This window comes from Hypanus sabinus, chromosome 9 (assembly GCF_030144855.1).
Source record: "Hypanus sabinus isolate sHypSab1 chromosome 9, sHypSab1.hap1, whole genome shotgun sequence".
In the NCBI taxonomy this organism is placed as follows: Eukaryota; Metazoa; Chordata; class Chondrichthyes; order Myliobatiformes; family Dasyatidae; genus Hypanus; species Hypanus sabinus.
Window position 1 is genome coordinate 29,297,285 of NC_082714.1, and position 21,681 is coordinate 29,318,965.

Genomic DNA, 21,681 nt, shown 5'->3' on the forward strand with positions numbered 1-21,681 from the left:
CTTAAACAGTATTTAATCAGGTCTTATTAAATCTTGCAGCTTTATAAAACTAGTAAGACCAAATGTGAATTGCATTTCGCTCTGGTCACCCATTTTAGAAAGGATTTTGAAGCTTTGGAGAAATATAGAAGAGGTTTACTAGGATGCTACATGTGCTATAAAGAGAAGGTAGAAAAACTTAGGTCATTTTCTTTGGAACTGCTGAGGCAAAAGAGAGATTGGATACTGGTTTATCAGACTATGAGAGACACAGAAAGACAATCTTTTTCCTGAGTTGATATATCTATTATCAGAGGGCATGCACTTAAGGTGAGAGGGGGTAAGGTCAAAGCTGATGTGTGAGGCTTGAATTTATTTATTTTTTAAAAACAGAATGGTGGGTGCCCAGAATGCACTGCCTGGGATTTGATTGAATCTAGTAAGATGGGGTCTCCTTCCACATGGATACTGACAGCATTGATTCTTCAATTTCAAGTCTGATTGTTCCTGGGTATTCTGGACTAGTTTCAACCAGAAACCTTGCTTCGATGCTCAGATGAAAGGTCCAAGTTCTTTGATCTGGGAAAAAATGTCTACAATGAAAACACTGGTTCCTGTATCTTCTGATCTGACCATGTCAAGGCACAATACAACATAGCAACCCTCCAGGCCAAGTCCATGCCAACTACTTGACTACTCATTTATATATTTCCTATATTAATTCTATTCTTTTTAAAATCCGCAATATATTCTCATCAACCCCTTTTCTGATTCCATCACTTACTTCTAAGCTTGGAGAACTTAGTGGCCAATTAACCTCCTAATCTATGTGAACTTGAGGCACGGGAAACCAGGGCATCCTGGAAAATCCACATGGTCACAAAGAGAACATGCAAACTGCACACAGCACCAGAGGTTAGGGCTGAGCTTAGATCTCTGGGCAGTCAGTGAATCTACTGTGCTAAATAATTCACTATTGTCCTAATCTCATTCTTTATCAAAAGTGATGTATCTTATTATCTAACCATCCTTCCAAAATGTCAAGTTCCCAACATGAAGTTCCCACCCTAGGTTAACTTGCAATTAGTTGCATTTGCTTCTGTATTGACAGTCAGATCATACCAATTTCTATTTTTCTTTAATGTAGATATCATCTATTCCTCATGTATTCATCTTTCCATCACTTTACCTTCTACTACCCATCCCCTTTCACCAGCATTTTAACCCCATAAATGTTATACTTTAAATATTGTACATCTGCATTCTTAAACCTGTATTTAATTGACCATATTGATTCATCCAAACTCATTAATAGCTTATGAACTAAGGAATATATAACAAGGTAATTGAAGATATTGTAATGAGAGATGCAGAGATGGCAGAAGAACTGAATGCGCATTTTGCATCAGTCATCACAGTGGAAGACATCTGCAGTATACTGGACATTCAAGAGTGTCAGTGAAGTGAAGTTTGTGCAGTGAAATTTACGACTGAGAAGGTGCTCAATAAGCTTAATGGTCTCAGGGTGGATAAATCTCCTGGACCGGATGGAATGCACCCTTGGGTTCTGAAGGAGGGAACCGGAGAGGTTGCGGAGGCATTAACGATCCTTCAAGAATCCACAGATTCTAGCATTGTACCTGATGACTGGAAAATTCAAATGTTACTCTGCTATTTAAGAAGGGTGTGTGGGAGCAGAAAGGAAACTATAGACCTGTTAGCCTGGCATCAGAGGCTGGGAAGTTGTTGGAATCAATTGTTAAGGATGAGATTATAGAGTACCTGTAGGCACATGACAAGATAGGCCAAAGCCAGCATGGTTTCCTGAAAGGAAAATCCTGCCTGACAAACCTACTGCAATTATTTGAGGAAATTACAAACAGGGTAGACAAAGGAGTTGCAGTAGACTTGGTGTACTTGGATTTTCAGAAGGCCTTTGACAAGGTGCTGCACATGACACTGCTTAGCAAGATAAGAGCCCATGGAATCACAGGGAAGTTACTAGCATGGGTGGAGCATTGGCTGGTTGGCAGAAAGCAGAGTGGGAATAAAGAGATCCTATTTTGGCTGGCTGCCGGTTACCAGTGGAGTTCCACAGGAGTCAGTGTTGGGGCTGCTGCTTTTTATGATGTATGTCAATGATTTGGACTATGGTATTAATGGATTTGTGGCTAAATTTGCTGATGATACAAAGATAGGTAGAGGAACAGGTAGTGTTGAGGAAACAGAGCCTGCAAAGAGACTTAGTTTAGGGGAATGGGCAAATGAAATACAATATTGGAAAGTGTATGGTCATGCACTTTAGTGGAAGAAATAAATGGGCAGACTATTATATAGATGGGAAGAGAATTCAAAATGCAGACATGCAAAGGGACTTGGGAGTCCTTGTACAAGATACCCTAAAGGTTAACCTCCAGGTTGAGTCGGATGTGAAGAAAATGCGATGTTGGCATTCATTTCTAGAGGTACAGAACATAAGAGCAGGGATGTGATGTTGAGAGTCTATGAAGCACTCATGAGACCACACTTGAAGTGTTGGGCGCAGTTTTGGGCTCCTTATTTTAGAAAGGATATACTGATATTGGAGAGGGTTCAGAGAAGGTTCACGAGAATGATTCCAGGTATGAAAGGTTTACTGTATGAGCAATATCTGGCAGCTCTTGGGCTGTATTCTTTGGAGTTCAGGAGAATGAGAGGGGATCTCACTAGAAACATTCCGAATGTTAAAAAACCTGTACAGATTAGTATGGCAAAGTTATCTCCCATGGTAGGGGATCCTAGGACAAGAGGGCACAACTTCAGGATTGAAGAATGTCCTTTTAGGACTGAGATGCAGAGAAATTACTTTATCAGAGAGCTGTAAATCTGTGAAATTTGTGGCCATGAGCAGCTGCGAAGGCAAAGTCATTGGGTGTATTTAAGGCAGAGATAGATAGGTTCTTGATTAGCCAGGGCATCAAAGGGTATGGGGTGAAAGCAGGGGAGTGGTGATGACTAGAAGAATTGGGTCAGCCCATGACTGAATGGCAGAGCAGACTCAATAGGCTGAATGGCCTACTTCTGCTCTTATATCTAATGGATTTCCCACTTCAAGAAAGATCATAACATTGCAAAATTTATCCACTACCTTCAATTGTCTGGAATGTATCCTGTGCTCTGCCCAATGGTGTCCGTAGTTTTGAAAGCACTGTAAATTGCGCTGCTTCCCATACAGCCCATTGCCATAACACAGCCTCAGTTTTCAAAAGGTTTCGAGGTATGGTCGATTGGTCACATTTGTCTAATCTCTGACAGCTGTGAAACAGTCTCTCGAGCCAATGATCTTTGCTGAAAGGAATACAAAAAATTTACCAGTTTCAGTCTAATCCATTACACTGTACTTACAAATATTACTGATTCTTTCAAAGTATTATGCAAGTAAAACAAATCTTACAAAACAAAAATCATAAAGCTGGAACTGGAAAATAAAATTAAAACCTTACCCAATCCTGTGGCAACTTCCATACAAAATGAAACTAATTAGATCAGAGAAGTCCTGAGGGTGAAATGTGTTACTGGGAGCTTTGCTCATATGGTTACTGATGGCCAATGAGATCCCTTGCACCTCTGTGTGATTGTTGTTACTGTAAAAACAAAAACACTTTTTTTAGTCAGTAGTCAATTTCTTCATTATCCAAATACAATCTTCATTAAACTGCATGGAACAGAAGAAACATTTTCAAAGAAACCAGCTGTACTCGCTCTTAACTGCATCTCAAAGCTTCTCTACATCTAAGACAAGAATTTTCATTTTAACAACTTTGAACATGAACTTTTGTTTCTGCTGGGGGAACTCAGGTCAAGCAGCATCCATGGGGAGTAAGGAAGAAATCAATGTTTCAGGTCAAATCTTGCATTAGAGCATTTTATTTTTCCTTTTGGAATTTCAACTAATTATCTTACTTCCCCCACTTGTATCACCTTCGACTGATCCAATTGAAGTATCAGTTCTGTTATTCAATTCTTCAAGATTTTCATCTCATTAGACCTCAGTATTTACTACATCCCTTCCTAAAGTTTGTCATCTCTCCAATTCTAATGAATATTCAAGGCCAAAATGTTTTTTTTTTATATACACAGATACTGTAAAGCGGAGAACATCCAGCATATTTTCATCCTAAATCCAGTAGGTTTCTTTGCCGATTTTCATTTTGTTGATTGGCTCAAACTCCCAGCAATCAATAGAAAACAGACATGCATCTATCACACTAAGGTGCAAAATCCTTAGTGTAAATGTTGGTCAAGTGAAAAAATAGCAAGCAACTACAACTTAAAGAGAAACATTTCACTGATTTAGTTTGGACTGCAAGATTACTCAGTTCAATTACGTATGCAATTTACAAACTGTAGATTTGACAAGTTATATTTAAAGCAAACAATGAAACTAATGTTTAAAGCCATCATACCTTAAAGCAACATCCAGAGGAATGGTCTTCAAAAGTTTTCCAAAAGCCTGCCGTACACGAACTCCACAATGAACTAACTGCACACGGCAAACATCAACACATCTATGAACAAAACCAGTATCAACTTTAGTCTGCAAACTTCATATGTAATCTAAATAATCATACATATGAATGTGCAAATAGTACAAGGAAAAAGTATCAGAAATATACCTTTGCAAAAGGTCATTTGGCAAGGAAGTAGAAACGATTTGTAAGCTGCTGCATGCTTGTAAGCAAATAGAAGCATCTTCATGAACAGCTACGTTTAAAAAACAAGACAGGATGAGAATTTCATCTTTTAATGTGTAAACTAAATAACTAATCAATAGAATTCTTACCATTTGATAACAATCCTTTGCAGAATTTGTGAAAAGATGAGAGAGCAAATAAGGGAGCGTAAGTTTCCGATTTCTTCATTAAAACTGTTATTTCTAATGCCCATGTTAGCAGTAATTTCCTGGTGAGATAAAAATAGGTTTTGAAAGTGAAAACTAAAAATTCTTTTTACTGCTGGCTACAACTTGCAATGAAAAATACTCGATTACGTATATATTTGTTCCACATAGGAAAACACCAGAAAAGATGATTTACCTTGCATCACTATTCAAAATATCCTTACTGAGCAACGTTCCTAGAAGATTCAGTATGATGGCAAAGTGTTTCTTTGTTGCCATGGTGACAGTACTGATAACAGCACCATCAAACAGAGAGGGTGATGATGAACTCAGACTGCTAGATATGAAATGGTCATGCCTGCAAAGACCAGAATGAACAATTTTTATCTGAAGCTGAATGGGATTTTGAAAATGAATCAAACCTGGCAGTTCAGTTCTTATCACAGTCACATATTCAATGAGCAAGGTTTATAACAAATTTTGTAAGATTTCAAAAACTGTAGTACAGCTGAAAGCATTATTTACTAATACTTTAATGTAAATAATGTTAACTTTGTATGAAGGAGGGTTTTGAGAATGCATGCCAAATGCCACATGAAGCTGGCAATTTTCTACCGTGTCCAAGAAAGTTGAACTAACAGTCTAGTTTAACCCTTGGTTCTAAATTTTCAATATTTCTAATGCCTTCATTTATTTTACTGACCAATGCCCCCTGCAATGTTAATCTATTCACCAAACGATGCACCAATTTCAGGGTGCAATTAAGGTTCCTGTCACCCACAGCATTTGGTGAATCTTAATTTTCACAGAACACAACGTTTGGCAATAATCAATGATGAAAGGATCGCACATTAAAAATTCAGAACAAATTCCCAATTTAACATTTTAAAATTCAGCCAGAGGGAGAATATTTAAAGCAACTGTAAAACAAAGACCTTAAGAGGACAAGACAAAATTGATCACACCTTGCAAATGTGCACTCAAAGCTTACCATACCTTGTACAATGGGAATATAAAGTGTACAGAACTCCATATTGGATGGCAGGATAATGAACAGCAAGGTTGGCATGTACAACTGTAAGATTATCGCTGAGTAGGGCAAACATTGTGGGGGAAAGAGCCCACATCTGTAAAGAAAAGTCACAAAGCACTATTAGAAGTAATTCTAAGTGCAACTCAAGTCTCCAATTAAAAAGATTTATTTAATGGTACAGTACAGTAACAGGACCTTCCCAAAAACTCTACACCACCCAATTGCATCCATATGACCAAGCTACTAATCCATACATATTTAGAATGTGGGAAGAAACCAGAGCACCCAGAAGAAACCGATGTAGTCACTGGGAAAATGTAAAAAACTTCTTACATACGCCAGTAGAACTGAATCCAGGTCACTAGCACTGTAATAGTGTTACATAATTATAGAGTCCCCAAATACTTCTAAAATGTCAAACGTGCAGTTTACCCCATATGAAGTATTAGTTTAACTCACACATATATACTTACACCAATCAAGGAATTTTTTGCATTTCCAATTGTAGTAAGGGCACTTAAGTCAAATAGTACAATAAACTCTGCACTCTCTTCTTTGAATGTAATGTCCCTGAAAGCTTCATGATGTATCTCTGAACAGACTGGAGGAAGTGCTACGTCTTGAAGAAGACTGTTCAGTGCACAAGTCATTTCCCCCAAAATCAGTTTGTAGGCAGTTTCTAATACAGGAATATTCTTCAGACTTAACACAGCCTGATATACAAACTGTGCTGTTGATACAACCTGTATAGGAATGAATGGAAGAGATTAACATATTATTGCACAATTGTTTTTAAAACAGCATTATATTTCTTTTAAGTAATATTTAGCAGGAAAACATTTCACAAGAGTAAAAATTCCAAGTAAAATGGGGTTTATGTATTCCCATCAACAAATTTATGATTTTATTATTAATCTGACATTAATCATTTTGTTTGTTTATCAGTGAACTTATGCAGATTTCTTCGGGGCTTAACTCCCATTTACACCACAACTTGCACAGAAAGCACAGGTACACAAAAAGAAAAGATGCCTACTGTTTCTTCAATGATAGTAGGTGCATTACTAATACCTTTAATGATCACAAACTATATACTATCAGAAAGCATACACACATTAAGACAAGACAGGAAACTAGTACTTCCTGTCCTCCATCTTTCTGCCTACTCTGATCTTTCTGTGCAAGTTGCACTCATTCTACGTTGAACGTAGCTTCACAAAATGTTAACTGGCTGTATGATACACTGTTCTATCCCATAAGATAAAATGTCAGCAGTATTATCAAAAACAATTATGGAATAATAAAAGCAGAGTAATATGAAATACAGTCCATTTAAAATCATCCACATCCATGAAGCTCAAAAATCTTTGCACAGGTTCAAAACATAACAGTACTAATTATTCCTCCCAACAAATGACATGACACCTGACTATGGTCCCAACTTCACTGTTTTACTAGAGAAGACAATATATAATTTTTCTGAACTACCAAATATCCACATGGCATTTTCTGTAGTTCTGCGGCTGCCCACACTACTTGAGTGCATTCAATATGCAGTTCAGCAGTTATTTGCTCCAGGATAAGATCACTGAATACAGCATACACACGAGTGGGACAGTAGTAGTGGGACTATTAGGACTGCTTCAAGGGGGAAGGTCATCATCCCCCCTTTCTACTGACATGTTCGGTACTGAGAGATGACATGGACTTGTTGGATCAGTTGGCCTCCTGTGTGGAAGTAAAGTGATTGCAATCTCTTAAAGGAGTGGGAGAAATCAGCCTTCTGTTTCAATATTTTAAATTGACTTTAATATGTGAACACAGTGCTTTAAGTTATTTTGGCAAATATTTTTAATCTTAACTTTTAAAAACATCCTAAGTTTTTGCTGACTGCAAATGTCAATGATTGATTTAACAGCTGTGACCCAGGGCCTCCCCAGCTGTCAAAGCTACTCTCAATGCAGCCAGCCATCTGTGCCAAGCCAGCATTTATACTGCACTGAGGCAAGCCAAAAATCATGGGAGCCAGGCCACCAGACCTTACAGATGATTCCAGTGCACTCCCAATGTCAAAAGCTATGGGAAGCAGAAAGGTCTGAAGGTAGCTAAGTCACCCAGGCTAAGTGCACTACACTCCAGCACTAAAATTCACTTCAAAACATCCATCACACTGTGCTTATTACCTTGCTCTTGCCTGACATGACATCTACCTTTTAATCTTGTCACTTTCTGACCTGGTGCCATCCCCCTAACACTCTAGCTTAAACTCTCCTGATTAGCACGAGTAAACTTTTCACTCAAGATATTGGCTTCCCTCCTATTAGATGCAACTTGTCCCAGTCAGCCCTGCACCAGAAGAAGTTCCGATGATCCAAGAACATGAAGCCCTGCTCTCTGTACCAATTCTCACCCACTCATTCACTATCTTCCTATTTCTGACCTTAGCAGCACATTGCACTGTCATCCAGAGATCACTACTTTTGAGGTCCTGCTTTTCAGCCCCTTTCTCAAATCCTATATTCACTGTGCAGGTCCTCTTCCCTCTTTCTACTTACATTATCAGCACCAATTTGTACCATAATCTCTGGATGTTTACCCTCCCCATTCACTGTAAACTCTCTGGGACATCTGCCACCATACCACCTAGGAGGCAACATACCATCTGGTGTCTCATCTATGACCACAGAATCTTCTGTTTATCCTCAGAACTACCGAGTCTCCTATCACTATTTCTCAGCTTGACTTTACTTTCTCTGCTGAGCCTGAGCCAGCCACAGTGCCAATGACTTGGTTGTTCCTCTGTGGTATCCAAGGGGATATACTTGTTGATGAGGGAATGGCCACAGAGGAACCCCGCACTGAATACCTACTTCCCTTACTTCTGTTGGGCCCCAACTATCTGAAGCCTCTCCCTTGTATAGAACCACTTCAGTAAAAGTCTCATCTAAGAAGCCCTTAGCTTCCCTAATGAAGATTTGGGTATAGTTGCTTGAAAAATTAAAGCCTTCAAAGAGTAAAAGAATTTAAAAGACATCAGCATAATTTCATCCAGAATAAGTAGGTGCACATGTAACTAGAAATGTGCACTTATCTTCATCCTCAACCTTACCTCTTTTTCCCTATGAAAACGGAGCTGAAGTAACTTGGAATCTGGTGAAAACAATTTTTCAACAAACGATGCTGGCAATTTTGTATTTATTTGTTCCACAATCTGAAAAAATGAAAATTGTATTATAAGTGATCAAAATGCAAGAGAATAATTGTCTTAAAAGATAAGCGTTGATCAGGTGTTCCAGCCCTTTCTCACTCATGCCACTTTAAATCAGATGATTTTGGACTCAAATTCCACTGAGATTTGACCAGAGACATTATACAGAAGCAGGTATTTAGGCCTGCAGCACCCATGCCAACCACTGATCAACACGACTCATCAACACTAATTCATTTTCCAGCACTTGGCTCTTTGTCTTCTTTATCACTGCAATTCAAATGCACATCTAAATACTGCAATGTGGCAGAATACTATTATCCATGTCCTATGTATACCTAAATCAGCCTCCTCAAAGAAAACAGTCCACCCATCTCCTCAGAATCACTTCATAGCCAAAACTATTGTCAGGCAACATCCTGGTGAATTTCCCCAGTATCTTCTCCAATGCGAACACGTCCTTCCTATAATGTGGCAACCAGATATACAAAGTAATCCAGCTGGGGCCTAACTAATGTTTTATAGAACTGTACATTCACATTCTACACCCCATGTCTTATTACGTGCCTGTCCACACCATGTACTTCCTAGCAAAGAGATGCTGAATCTATGGCACATATGCCCAAGATGGCATGTGCAAAAATTGTTGTCATGTAGCATGTAGTCAACCCCTCAATTATTTAAATGCCACCCACAACAAAGAGACACATGATGCTTATCTTTACTGTCAAATGCAGCAGCAAATTATTTTTCTACAACTTGGGAGCAATGAGGTGTTCTCAGAGGAAATGTCTCACACTAGCTTGGAGCCATCAAGATGGTTGCAAGAACGTGACATTGGATAATATGTTTTGAAATAGTTGCAGACCTGTTATACATGTCAGTATTTGGATAGTAAACAGTTACAATAACGATACTATTCAGAATTTTTTTCCTATAGATTAATTTTTGAACATTTTTTAAAATGCACCATTTATTTCAATCTGTCTCTTATACTTTTATTAACAGTAAAAGCAATGAAGAGAAATAGGACATCAGTTTTCTTTAAAATGTTTACAATTATTGTTACTAATTCATTAATCAATGATATCTGCTCAAAATTATCATAGCACGAGAGAATTTTTAAAAATTATTGCCAATTTAAGTGCACATGTTCTCAGAAAGGTTTGCCACCCCTGTACTATGGAGGCCTATCATTAACTGTGTATACCCTGGACTTGGCCCGCCCAAAATGCACTGCCTTATTCTAGCAGCTATATAGACAAAAAGGAAATGTTGAATTGAATCCCCGGTTCTGCTTTCAGAATCCTGCAATCTTTTTTCTTGAAATGCAGAGAATTTCCCCTGGTATTCTGGCAAAAATCAACAGCCCACCCTACACCATAGAAAAAAAAAGTACACAATCTTTTGCTCTCTTCACACCCCCCCCCCCCCCCCCCCCCAGACTTTATCAACAAAATGATTCAGGAGCACTTCCTAATATTTTACTTGCTGTACACAACTGAAGGTTAAGGCTAAATAAATATTTAAATGTATGTTAGTGTTATTTCTAGGATAATGTTCAACTAAAGCTGATCACATTAACCAGTTTTAAAAATGCAAGCTAGCAGACTCACCAGAGTCAACAGGTTTAAGACAGAGATGATGTATTCAGCACCAAACATTTGACAACCTTCCAGCTGATCCAACCCATAATTAATGGTAATTTCACAATGTTTGGCTATGTCAGAGTCCATGCTTCCCAATAGAACACAGACACACTCATTTGCAGCTGTCAAAACTGCCTCAGAAAAGAAAACTTGTTTTGCTGTGGTAACACAATTCACAACTCTGAGCAGGATCTAGATTTAAAAGAAATACACACATTTAAATAAGCAGAATAATTAAGTAAATAAAGTGTGTGAACACATTTTTAACTAGAAGCTTGATAAAATGTAAAAGCTTTAGATGAAAAAACTGATTACTACTGATGCAATGACAACATCCATGGCCCAAAATAAAATGTGAGGCTTATTACATTTCTAACATACACATTTATTTAAAAACTGAATTAACTACAAATGACATTTCCCATGGTCACAGACAATCCATGAAAAGCAACAGGAAATTAACATGAACACAATCTTACATCTGTCACATAAGCCTCAGTAATTGGAGGTCCTCTAATCGGGCTGAAACGCTCTCCAATACTTCTTACTACAGTGCTGAACACTCTTAGTAGTGCTGCTAATTTTGGCAATGAGACTGAAGGTGGTGGAATATCCTCATCAACAGATTCACCGGAAGCCACGTGACTGAGGTCCTGTAATGTTAAATACCAGACAGTTTGATCATTTTGGAGCAGTGAAGGAAGTACAATCTATAGTTCCTTTAGTCATCCAATGCACTTTGCTGGGGCATTATGACAATTGCTAATTGAAAACTGCAGCAGTGTGACTATTTTTCACCTCAAAATCCAATGCAAAAACTGAAAATAAATTTCATTATATAACCCTGGCAGTAATCCAAAGGTTTCACATCACAGAGAAAGAGCTGGCATAGTTACATTTCAACTAAGGACACTACTCTCTGCTAATGAATGAAAAGCACATCAGCAAATTGCAATTTTACAAGGCATAACTAACAAATATGAACACGAGTTAATAACCAGGTTTGACTCACCAAAATGCATCACTTTACACTTATCTAAGTTAAAAATCCATTTGCTATTCCTCAGTTCATTCCTTTCTGATCAAGGTCTCTTTGCAATTCAATGTAACTTGCTTTACTATCAACAAGATCCCCTAATTTAGGGATCACCAAACTTGCTAATTGTGACAGGTACATTTGTATCCAAATCATTTACATAAATAATGAATAACAGATCCTTACAGGGAATCCCACTAGTTATGAGCCTCCAGTTGGAGAATTGACCTTCAACTACCACCCTGCTTCCTACCAGAGCCAACTCTGAATCCACTTTGCTAGTTTCCCATGAATCTTAATGTTCCTGATCAGTCTCCATATGAAAACTTGGGAAAGGTCTAAGTAAAGCCCATAAGACAACACCCACTGCCAAATCTTCATATATCCCATTAATTACTTCTGAAAAAACTCCTAAAGATTCATAAGACATGACCTCCCACAACCGAATATGAAAGTCATTTTCAAACTTTAAATTTATATATGACCACGCTACCTCAGCATAAGCTTCCATATCTTCCAAAAACTGTCCAAGAAGGGTAGTAGAAAATCCAAGATCAGCGACCCAGAATTGTTCCAAGCACTGCAGCCAACCTTTGGGTTAAATAAAATACCTTTTAATTTTCTTAAAGCTAACAATTCAGTATATAAACTGAAATGAAATACAATTGATTAACTTGAGTTGAATGTTATATTTTTCTTATTTTTTTTAAAATACTATTTACACAATTATGAACTTCATCTTATCAAAGCCATCTTGAAACTAGCATTTTTAGCAAAGTTATTCTCTTCGTAAAAAGGTTGATAGGTAATAATCCAATAATGAACTACTTTAGTAAATTAAACTAACTTACCTGACACCTGCTGTGTAAGGGATTGCTTCTGAGTGTGATCTATATGCCAACCAACGAGTATATCTACAGTGTCCTTTTAAATTCAAAAGCATCATTATTAATCTGTAGCTAAACTCACCAGAATATTTAAAAAGTATTTTATTTCATTATCCTTACCCTAAAGTTGGTACTAAATATATGGGGATAACAACGTGCCACTAATAAAATACATTTCACACACTGGCACAGTAGCTCCGGTGTATCCACATTTTCCAGAACAGTCTGTAGGCTAATCATCACCAGCTGGGGAAAAAAAAGCTTATTTAATTTCAACAGAAATATATGCTATTTTATATCACAAGTACATTTGGAACTAAAGATGATACATTTCCACTTTCCATGCTTTTTGGAAATTCTAGTGTACAATAAGTTTTCATTGAACAATCCTTTGTAAAATTCAATTATTAAAAATAACCATTACATCTCTGAACACACTTCCCCAATGTGAAACATCAATACCAAAGATAGAACATGATCAGAAATTAGTTTTTACAATAAAATGAACATTCTAAAGCATTTAGCATTATATACAAATTAAACTTTAAGATTAAAAACTAACCTGCATTACAGATGAAAATGCCTTCTTTTCCCCTGCAGTTTCCAGCGCTTTGTAGGTAGCACACAAGTATAGAAGTTTTACCTCATCTTTGGTGGAAGAACTAAACTTGCTAAAAATCCACTTAAAGATCTTCTCAGCCTCATAACTTAAAGATACACACAGCAGGCCAAGGCAACAAGCTCCTTCTTGTCGTAGTTCATGGAGTAGCTTACTACTGTTAGTGACAAGTTAAAGAATATTAATACCCTATAAATGAATTAATAAATCAGACATTGATACAGTATGTGAATTGCACCTATCCCCAAACAATTGTTTTTATAATATAAATTAGCAAAACAGAATAATTTTCCCATTTGAAAGATGGGGAATTGACCATGTTCTTAATTATGACAGATTTGCACAACAACAACTTAGCCTATGTATTTTTCTGCACTTTCCAAGCAGGAAATAAACATTCAAGCAATTCACAATTTAGTTTGTATTCTTTTCCTTGAGGAAAGTTTTAATCATTTATTGAGGGTCTGCCCATTATACTCCACAAATTATACAAAGTTAGAATGTTCTGTTGGATAAAAATATACAGCAATAAATGATATAGTTTAAGGTCCCAATTTCAGCTGCTATGCTATGAAGCAATGCAGAAATAAAGAAAATAAAAACCAAACTTCAGAATCAGTTTTTATATCAATGGCATATGTTGTAAAATTTGTTTTACAGAACATTGAAATATATGGTGAGGTGAGGGCCTCCATTGGTCAGAACTGACCATGGATATTGCATCCTAATTATCTAGATACACAAGCTTGAGCAGTACGATACGGAGAGCAAGCTACCGCCCATGTGGCAAGCTTCGCCTCTCCACGCAACTGATGAACCCAAAGGAATGGCAGACACCAATATAGCTTAGTACCAGCAGCACTGCAAGAGTTGCCAGTCAGCACTGAACTCAATGTAGGACTGCCTTAGGGACTCCAGCTCTGGATTCTTCCCCCTCAGGGTTTACTCCCCAAGCCCTCCCCATGAATGTATATAGCCACAAGGCAGCAGAGATTTGAGATCAGAGTTTTCCTTCTCCTAGATGAGCTGCCAACCATGGCTGACGAGCCCCATCTGCCCAAAATATATAATAAAAACTATAAAATACAAGAAATATATAAAATTAAATAGGCAGTGCAAGAGGAAAAAAGTGAACTTATTCAGCACTTATCATTTAATTGATCAATTAAAGATACTTACCTGATTCAGAGCATCAAAATTTTACATAAAACTAATATTTGCATCACTTTCAGTTCATAGTCTTCTCTCACATCAGCACACATATCCTGCACTAAATAAGTTATAGGAAACCAAAAGTCCATCTGATAAATTCAAAGCAAACAACTTTAAGACTAACTCTAGGATATATTTTAATACAAAGTAAAGGCTGCATATGGAATACTTCCTTTAATAGGTCAGAATATATAACATGAAAGTTACGACATTATCTTACATATTTCAAAACACTAGAATTTTGAATGCAAATCTGGTCACCACTCTACAGGAACTATGTGATTGGACTGAAGAAAATGCTGAGGAGATTCACTAGAAAGAGGACTTTAGTTATTGGGAAAGAACCAGTATTCTGGTCTGTTTCTCCTTTGAGCACAAGAGAGTGGGTTGAAATTAAGAAGGCACATTAATAGGATAAAGTCAGTCAAAATCCCCCCCCCCCCATATGAACAACCCTCAATAAGAGGTGTTGAGATACAATATTACCTTTAAGAGGCACTTGGACAAACATTCAATAGGGGAGGCATAAAAGTGTATAATCCTAATATGGGCATACAGGATTAGTGTGGTCCACATTGTCATAGTGAGCAAAGGGTCATTTGATTCACCATGATTCTGTGGCAAGAATAATCTATAAAGTTATATTTTTTCACCTAAAAGTTTGCAATACAAACATTAAAATGTTTCAGATCTTTGTATTTTACATACCTCTCATTGAGCACATCCTGTATTGCAGTCAGGGCATTGTCTAACTGCTTAATAAGAACCTGCCAAAAAAAACTCCAATTACTCAAATATGTAGGGATATTTCAATTACCCATATTTTCAAACCTACCATCAACACACACCTGAGCTATTCAGCAAAACAGAAAATGCTGTAAATGATTACAAGATCCTGCAGCAACTCACAAAATGTTAACATTCTGTATTGGCCTTTCATTGTAAAAAAGAACACCTGGATTTCTTTTATGATGCCAAAAAATAATTTTCTCCTTTCCACTCACCACTTTGTTTTCTGGCTGCTGAATAAACTCTCTCAATTGCTTTATTGTAGCCAGCCGACGCTCTCTGTCATCTTCACGGGAAATCCTCCGCAAAAGATTGGACAGTCGAGACTCATCAGAATAAGATAAAGATCGCTCTAAGAAAAAATATTTTAAGAAAAGGTGAATAAAACTAAATGAAGTGAAGATTCTACCAATTAGATCATGGCTGTTCTGTGCTTTCAACCCTAGTGTTACCCCACCATCCCCAACTAAATTTAACAGAATTAAAGAAAATGTATCAATTTTGATTCCTTTTAATGAGGCTGGTGACATGACTTCTATAATTCTTTATGTACATAAGAGCTATTGGGCATTACCCCTGAATAGCCTTGTTCTACCTTTTAAGTTATATCCACGTGTTAAGACGCTTCCATCTGAGTAGCTTACCCACCTCTTCTAGTGGTTCCATTTTCAAACAGATCACCCTGAAAGTCCACTCTACAAAACTAGTCCTTGGAATGTAACAGTTGGTCCAGATGTGATCTGATTCAAACTGCTAAATTCACTCAAACAGATTATCATTTTGTTTGCTCAATCCTCTTAATCTCTGTTAACTGAAATCTAACTTGCTTACTCTGTTTCCTAGTTTTGACAAAGGACATGAACATTAACTCCAATTCTCCTTGCAACACGAAAAATGCTGGAGGAATTCAGTGGGTCAATTAACATCACAGAGGGAAACAGACAGTCGATGTTTCAGGTTGAGACCCTTCAGCCTTTAAATTTCTGCAGCACTAAGGATGCTTTACAGAATACCTTTCTAGGCAAAATATGTTTATCTGGATAGTCAGGTTCTTAAAATTGCTTACCCTGTGATTTCCTCATCTCCTTTGTAGCTAAAGCACGACTCCCATGCTGAATGCTGCTTACATCACTGGTCACATTGTTAACCCTCAGCTCTTGCCCCAGCGACTTCCGACCATAAGCGTTTTCACCAAGTCCTCCATTGACATCGTATCTGCCTGTAAAGAAAATCACATTGCTCAGATAAGAAAAAAAAGCAGCAACCTTCTTTCTACTGATTCTTGCCATTAAAATTATAGTTGTGCCAAATTGAGACGTACAATACAGCACTCGAAAATTATTCAATTGAACATTAACCTTATGGCTTGTAAATCAATCCCACTACCATTCTGGGACAGAAAGGTATATCTGCACACATTGGAATATGTTTTTTCCCCTAAGAAAGGAATACTCATTGCTGGCACCAGGAACTGTTGACTATCTGTAAAACTGCTTTCTAAAAGGAACTATCCTCTCCTTAACAAAGAAGCTTCTGCTATAAACAATTTAAAAAAAACAGATTTTTAATTCTTCTTTCAGGCCTTCAAGCAAATACTGTTACCTCTTGAATTGAAAGTATTGGAACATAGATCAATACAGCTCTGTACAGGCCACAATGTTACGTGATCCTTTTAACCCAATCCAAGATCAGTCTAACCCTTCTTTCTCACATAGCACTCCAGTTTTCTTTTATCCATGTGCCTATGTACATGAATGTCTTAAATGTCCCTGATGTATCAGCCTCTATCAGCATCCTCGGCAGTGTGTTCTGTGCACTTAGCACTGTGTTAAATTAAAAAAGGCGCTGGATGTCCACTATCTATGCCCTTTATCTTACACACCTATCAAATTGCATTTCATCCTCCTTCACTCCATACAGAAAAGCCTTAGCTCACCCAACCTTTCCTCATCAGACATGCTCTAATCCAGGCAGCATCCTGGTAAATCTCCTCTGCATCCTCCCTTAAGGCTTCCACATCCTTCTAATAATAAGGTCTGAACACAATACTCCATGTGAAGTCTAAATTGTTTTACAGAGCTGCAGCGTCATGGCTCTTGAACTCAAATCACCCAGCCGATGAAGGCCAACACACCATATGCCTCCTTATTAACCTTATCAACTTGTGTGGCAACTTGAAGGGATCTATAGATGCGGACTACAAGATACTTCTTTCCTCTACGCTGTCAAGAATCCTGGTAATACAAATTCAACTTCGTATCACTTCACACTTGGCAAGGTTGAATTCCAGCTTCAATTCCATCTGCCATCTCTCAGCCCATCTGTACGTCCTATCAATGCTCATTGTACTTTATGACGAGCTTCTGCACTATCTACAACATTATCAACTCTTGTTATCAAACTTACTAACCCACCCTTCAACTTTGACATCCAAGTTATTTATAAAAATTACAAAAGAGCTGGGGTCCCAGAATAGATCCCTGTGGAAGGCCTCTAGTCACAGACCTTCAGGCAGAATACACTCCGTGTATTACCATCCTCTGTCTTCCATGGGCAAGCTAATTCTGCATACATGCAAAGTTTCCCTGGATCCCATGCCTACTGATTTTCTGACCTAACATTGGAAAGCTTATTGAATGCCTTACTGAAATCCATATGCACAATTACTGCCCCATCTTCAGTTTGTAACTTCCACAAAGTAGTAAATCAAGTTTGTGATTTCCAACCTGCTTCACTCAAAACTATGCTGATTATCCCTCATCAGCCTGTCCTCCTCCAAATGCTCACAAATCCTGTCTCTAAGAATCTTCCCCCCATTAGTTTGCCCAGTACTAACACAAGTCTCACTGGTCTGCAATTCCCAGGGTAATCCTTATTACCTTTCCTAAAGAAAAGGAAACATTTGCCACCCTCTGGTACAACTTCTAGTACTACGCCAGTGGCCGAGGATATCAAGATCACTGCCAGTGATATGAATCTCCTCCTTCACTCCCATAGTAACTTGTGGTACAATCTATCCAGCCCCAGAGACTTACCTAACCTGATATTATTTTTTTTTATATAAAAGTTCCAAGACATCTTCTTTCTTAACCTTCATATGTTCCAGCACATTGAACTGTTCCTCACTGACTTCACATTTATCAAGATCCCCCTCACTGGTGAATACTGAAGCAAAATACTTAGTGACCTCTCCCAACTCCTCTGACTCCAGGCATATTTCTTCGCTCTTCCCTGATCAGTCCTGCTGTCACTCTAACCATCCTCTTTTTCATATACTTGTAAAACATGGGGTTTTACCATAAGACATAGGTGTAGAATTAAGCTATATGACCCATCGTGCCTGCTCCACCATTCAACCCTGGCTGATCCTTTTATTTCTCCCCTACTCAGCCCCACTCCCCAGCCTTCTCCCCGTAACCTTTGATGTCTTGTACACCCAACAACCTGGCCTCCACAGCTGCTTGTGGTAATAAGTTCCACAAATTCACCACCCTCTGGCTAAAGAAATTTCTCTGAATCTCAGTTTTAAATGGATCCCCAGCTATCCTGAGACTGTGTCCTCTTGTCCTTGACTCCATCATTGTAAACATCCTTTCCACATCTACTCTGTCAAGGTCTTTCAACATTCAATGAGATCCCCACCCTTCTAAATTCCAGCAAGTACAGACCCAGAGCCATCAAACATTCCTTGTACAATAACCCCTTCATTCCTGGAATCACCTTTGTGAACTCCTCTGAACCTCTCTAATGCCAGTACATCTTTTCTTAAATGAGGAGCCCAGAACTGTTCATATTATTCAAGATGAGGCTTCATCAGTGCCTCATAAAGCTTCAGCATCACATTCCTGCTCATGTTCTAGACCAATTGAAATGAATGCTAACATTGCATTTGCCCTTCTCACCACCAACTACCTGCAAGTTAACCTTTAGGGTGCTCTGTACAAGGACTCCCAAATCCCTTTGCATCTCAGCTGGTTGGATTTTCTCCCCATTTAGAAAACACTCTGCACATTTATTTCCTCTACCAAAGTGCATGACCAGCTGCAACCCGTCACTTTTGTACAGGTCATACCTCCCCCAGAATAGATCACAATGATCCAAGAACCTTAATCCTGTCCCCTGAACCAGCTTCTCAGCCATGAATTTATCTGGCAAATCATCCAGTTTCTACGCTCGCTGGCACGTGGCAAAGGGAGCAATTCAGAAGTTACTACCCTGGAAGTCCTGCCTCTCAGCTTTTCACCTAGCTCTCTAAATTCTCTTCAGGACCTCTTTGCTTTTCCTTCCTATGTCATTGGTACCTATAAATACCGAGACATCTGGTTGCTCTCCCTCCCTTTCCAAATGATGCAATGTGAGTCATCCCTGACTCTGGCACCTGGGAGGTATTGTACCATTATGGTGTCCCGTTATCGCTCAGAGAATCTCTTGCCTATTCTCCTGACTACTGACACTCTCCCTCTCTTCTCCCTCTTTCCCTTTTGCACCACAGATCTATGCTCAGTGCTAGCAGTCTGGTTTCTGTGGCATTCCCCTTGGAGGTCATACCCCACAACAGTATCCCAAGTGTTGAACTCATTGAAAGGAATGGCCACAGGGGTGATCGGCGCTAACTGCCTATTCACTTTTCCATTTCTCCTGAAAGTCACCCAACTACTTGCCTTCTGCAACTTCAGAATGACTACTTCCCTGCAAAACTGATTGATTATCTTCTCACTCTCCCATACAAGCAAGTCATCCAGCTGCTGTTCCAGATTCCTAGCATGGTCTTCAAGGAGCTGCAGCTGGATGCACTTCATGCACAAGTAGCTCCTTGGGAGATCGAGTCTCTCAGGACTCCAACACCTAACAGGAACACACAACAGCCATTTACTACACTATGTACAGTGAGGGGAAAAAAGGGAACCTTAACAGAAGCTTACCCAGAGCCAACACCTCTTTTGAGCTGAAGTCTTTCCTTACTTCTAAGCCTTCAAGTCCCCTCCTAGCACTGTTAAATCCCTTAAGCTCCTTCTTAGCTACCTTAGTTGATCTTTGTTTTCTAAACCTCAATTACTCTTCCTTCTTCCTTGACTAAATGCTCCATTTCTCTTGTCAACCATGATTCTTTCATCTTATCATCCTTTACCTGCTTCATAAGGACAAACCTATCTAGAACCCTACGCAAGTGCCCCCTAAAAAATATTCAGATTTTCAATATACATTTGCTTGAGAACATCTGTTCTCAATTTATGCTTTCAAGTACCTGCTTAATACCATTGTAATCAACCCTCCCCCATGAAATACTTTCCCATACTGTCTGCTCCTATTCTTGTCCAAAGCCAGCTAAAGGTCATGGAGCTGTGATCACTCTTGAAATCTTCACCCATCAAGAGAGTCGTCACCTGACCAGGTTCACTGCCTAGTCTAGATCCAGTATGGCCTCTCCTCTAGTTGGCCTGTCCACATATCACAACACTTTCCTGGGCATGCCCAACAAATTCTGCCCCTTCTACATCTCTTACAACAGAAGTGCCAATCAAAATGAGGGAATCTGGTTTCTCCCACGACTCTTCCCTGCTAATTTTATACCTTTCTAAAATCTGCCTACCAACCTGCTCCTTAGTGTCTACTGGGGGACCTATGGAATACTTGCAAAAGCATGATTGCTCCATTCCTGGTTCTCTTTCCTGCACAGACTCTGTAGATGATGCCTCGTGTCGCTCTCCCTTTATGCAGCTATGATATTTTCCCTCATTAGAAGTGTTCTCCCCCACTTCAATTCCCTCCCTCCCTGTCCTTTTTGACCCCAGAAAACACTCAGAAAAAGTGTACTGAGAGGTTGGTGACCAAACATACCAATCACTACCTGAGCAGTGACTGAGATCCACTCGAATTTACCTTTCACCACCACAGGTCCATAGCAGAAGCCATTTCATTACCTCTTCACTTACTACAGTTTAGCATTCAATACTATTAACCCCTCAAAACAAATCAATTTGCTCAAGACCTAGGCCTCAATACCTACTTGTGCAACTGTTTATTATTTATTGTAATGCCAGTACTGTTTTTGTGCACTTTATGCAGTCTAGTGTAGTTCTGTAGTCTAGTATAGCTTTCTGTTTTTTTTATTTACGTAGTTCAGTCTATTTTTTGTACTGTGTCATGTAAACCATGGTCCTGAAAAACGTTGTCTCATTTTTACTATGCACTGTACCAGCAGTTATGGTTGAAATGACAATAAAAGTTGACTTGACTTGAATCTAATCCTCAATTTCCTCAGTTGCAGACCCTAGTCAGTTCAGATTGGCAACATCTCCTCCACAATCACCATCAACACTGGTGCACTTCAAGGTTGTATGATTAGTTCCCTGCCCTACTCACTTTATACTGGGAGGCCAAGCAAAGCTT

At 38.6% G+C, this 21,681-nt stretch overlaps 1 protein-coding gene across 2 annotated transcripts in view; it reads right to left on the bottom strand.

Annotated features, from left to right (window-relative positions):
- The window catches only part of smg1 (SMG1 nonsense mediated mRNA decay associated PI3K related kinase), a 145,497-nt gene that overhangs the window by 92,933 nt on the left and 30,883 nt on the right, over nucleotides 1-21,681 (bottom strand). For both annotated transcript variants that reach the window (XM_059979383.1, XM_059979382.1), the window contains exons 3-20: nucleotides 16,358-16,510; nucleotides 15,507-15,643; nucleotides 15,211-15,269; nucleotides 13,234-13,447; nucleotides 12,792-12,917; nucleotides 12,636-12,708; nucleotides 12,278-12,375; nucleotides 11,228-11,401; nucleotides 10,716-10,940; nucleotides 9,001-9,102; nucleotides 6,365-6,634; nucleotides 5,855-5,985; nucleotides 5,055-5,216; nucleotides 4,802-4,920; nucleotides 4,635-4,722; nucleotides 4,425-4,526; nucleotides 3,462-3,602; nucleotides 3,107-3,306 (exon numbers count right to left, since the gene is read on the bottom strand). In XM_059979383.1, the coding sequence (XP_059835366.1) occupies nucleotides 3,107-3,306; nucleotides 3,462-3,602; nucleotides 4,425-4,526; nucleotides 4,635-4,722; nucleotides 4,802-4,920; nucleotides 5,055-5,216; nucleotides 5,855-5,985; nucleotides 6,365-6,634; nucleotides 9,001-9,102; nucleotides 10,716-10,940; nucleotides 11,228-11,401; nucleotides 12,278-12,375; nucleotides 12,636-12,708; nucleotides 12,792-12,917; nucleotides 13,234-13,447; nucleotides 15,211-15,269; nucleotides 15,507-15,643; nucleotides 16,358-16,510 (2,574 nt within the window). The remainder of the gene's footprint in view (nucleotides 1-3,106; nucleotides 3,307-3,461; nucleotides 3,603-4,424; nucleotides 4,527-4,634; nucleotides 4,723-4,801; nucleotides 4,921-5,054; nucleotides 5,217-5,854; nucleotides 5,986-6,364; nucleotides 6,635-9,000; nucleotides 9,103-10,715; nucleotides 10,941-11,227; nucleotides 11,402-12,277; nucleotides 12,376-12,635; nucleotides 12,709-12,791; nucleotides 12,918-13,233; nucleotides 13,448-15,210; nucleotides 15,270-15,506; nucleotides 15,644-16,357; nucleotides 16,511-21,681) is intronic.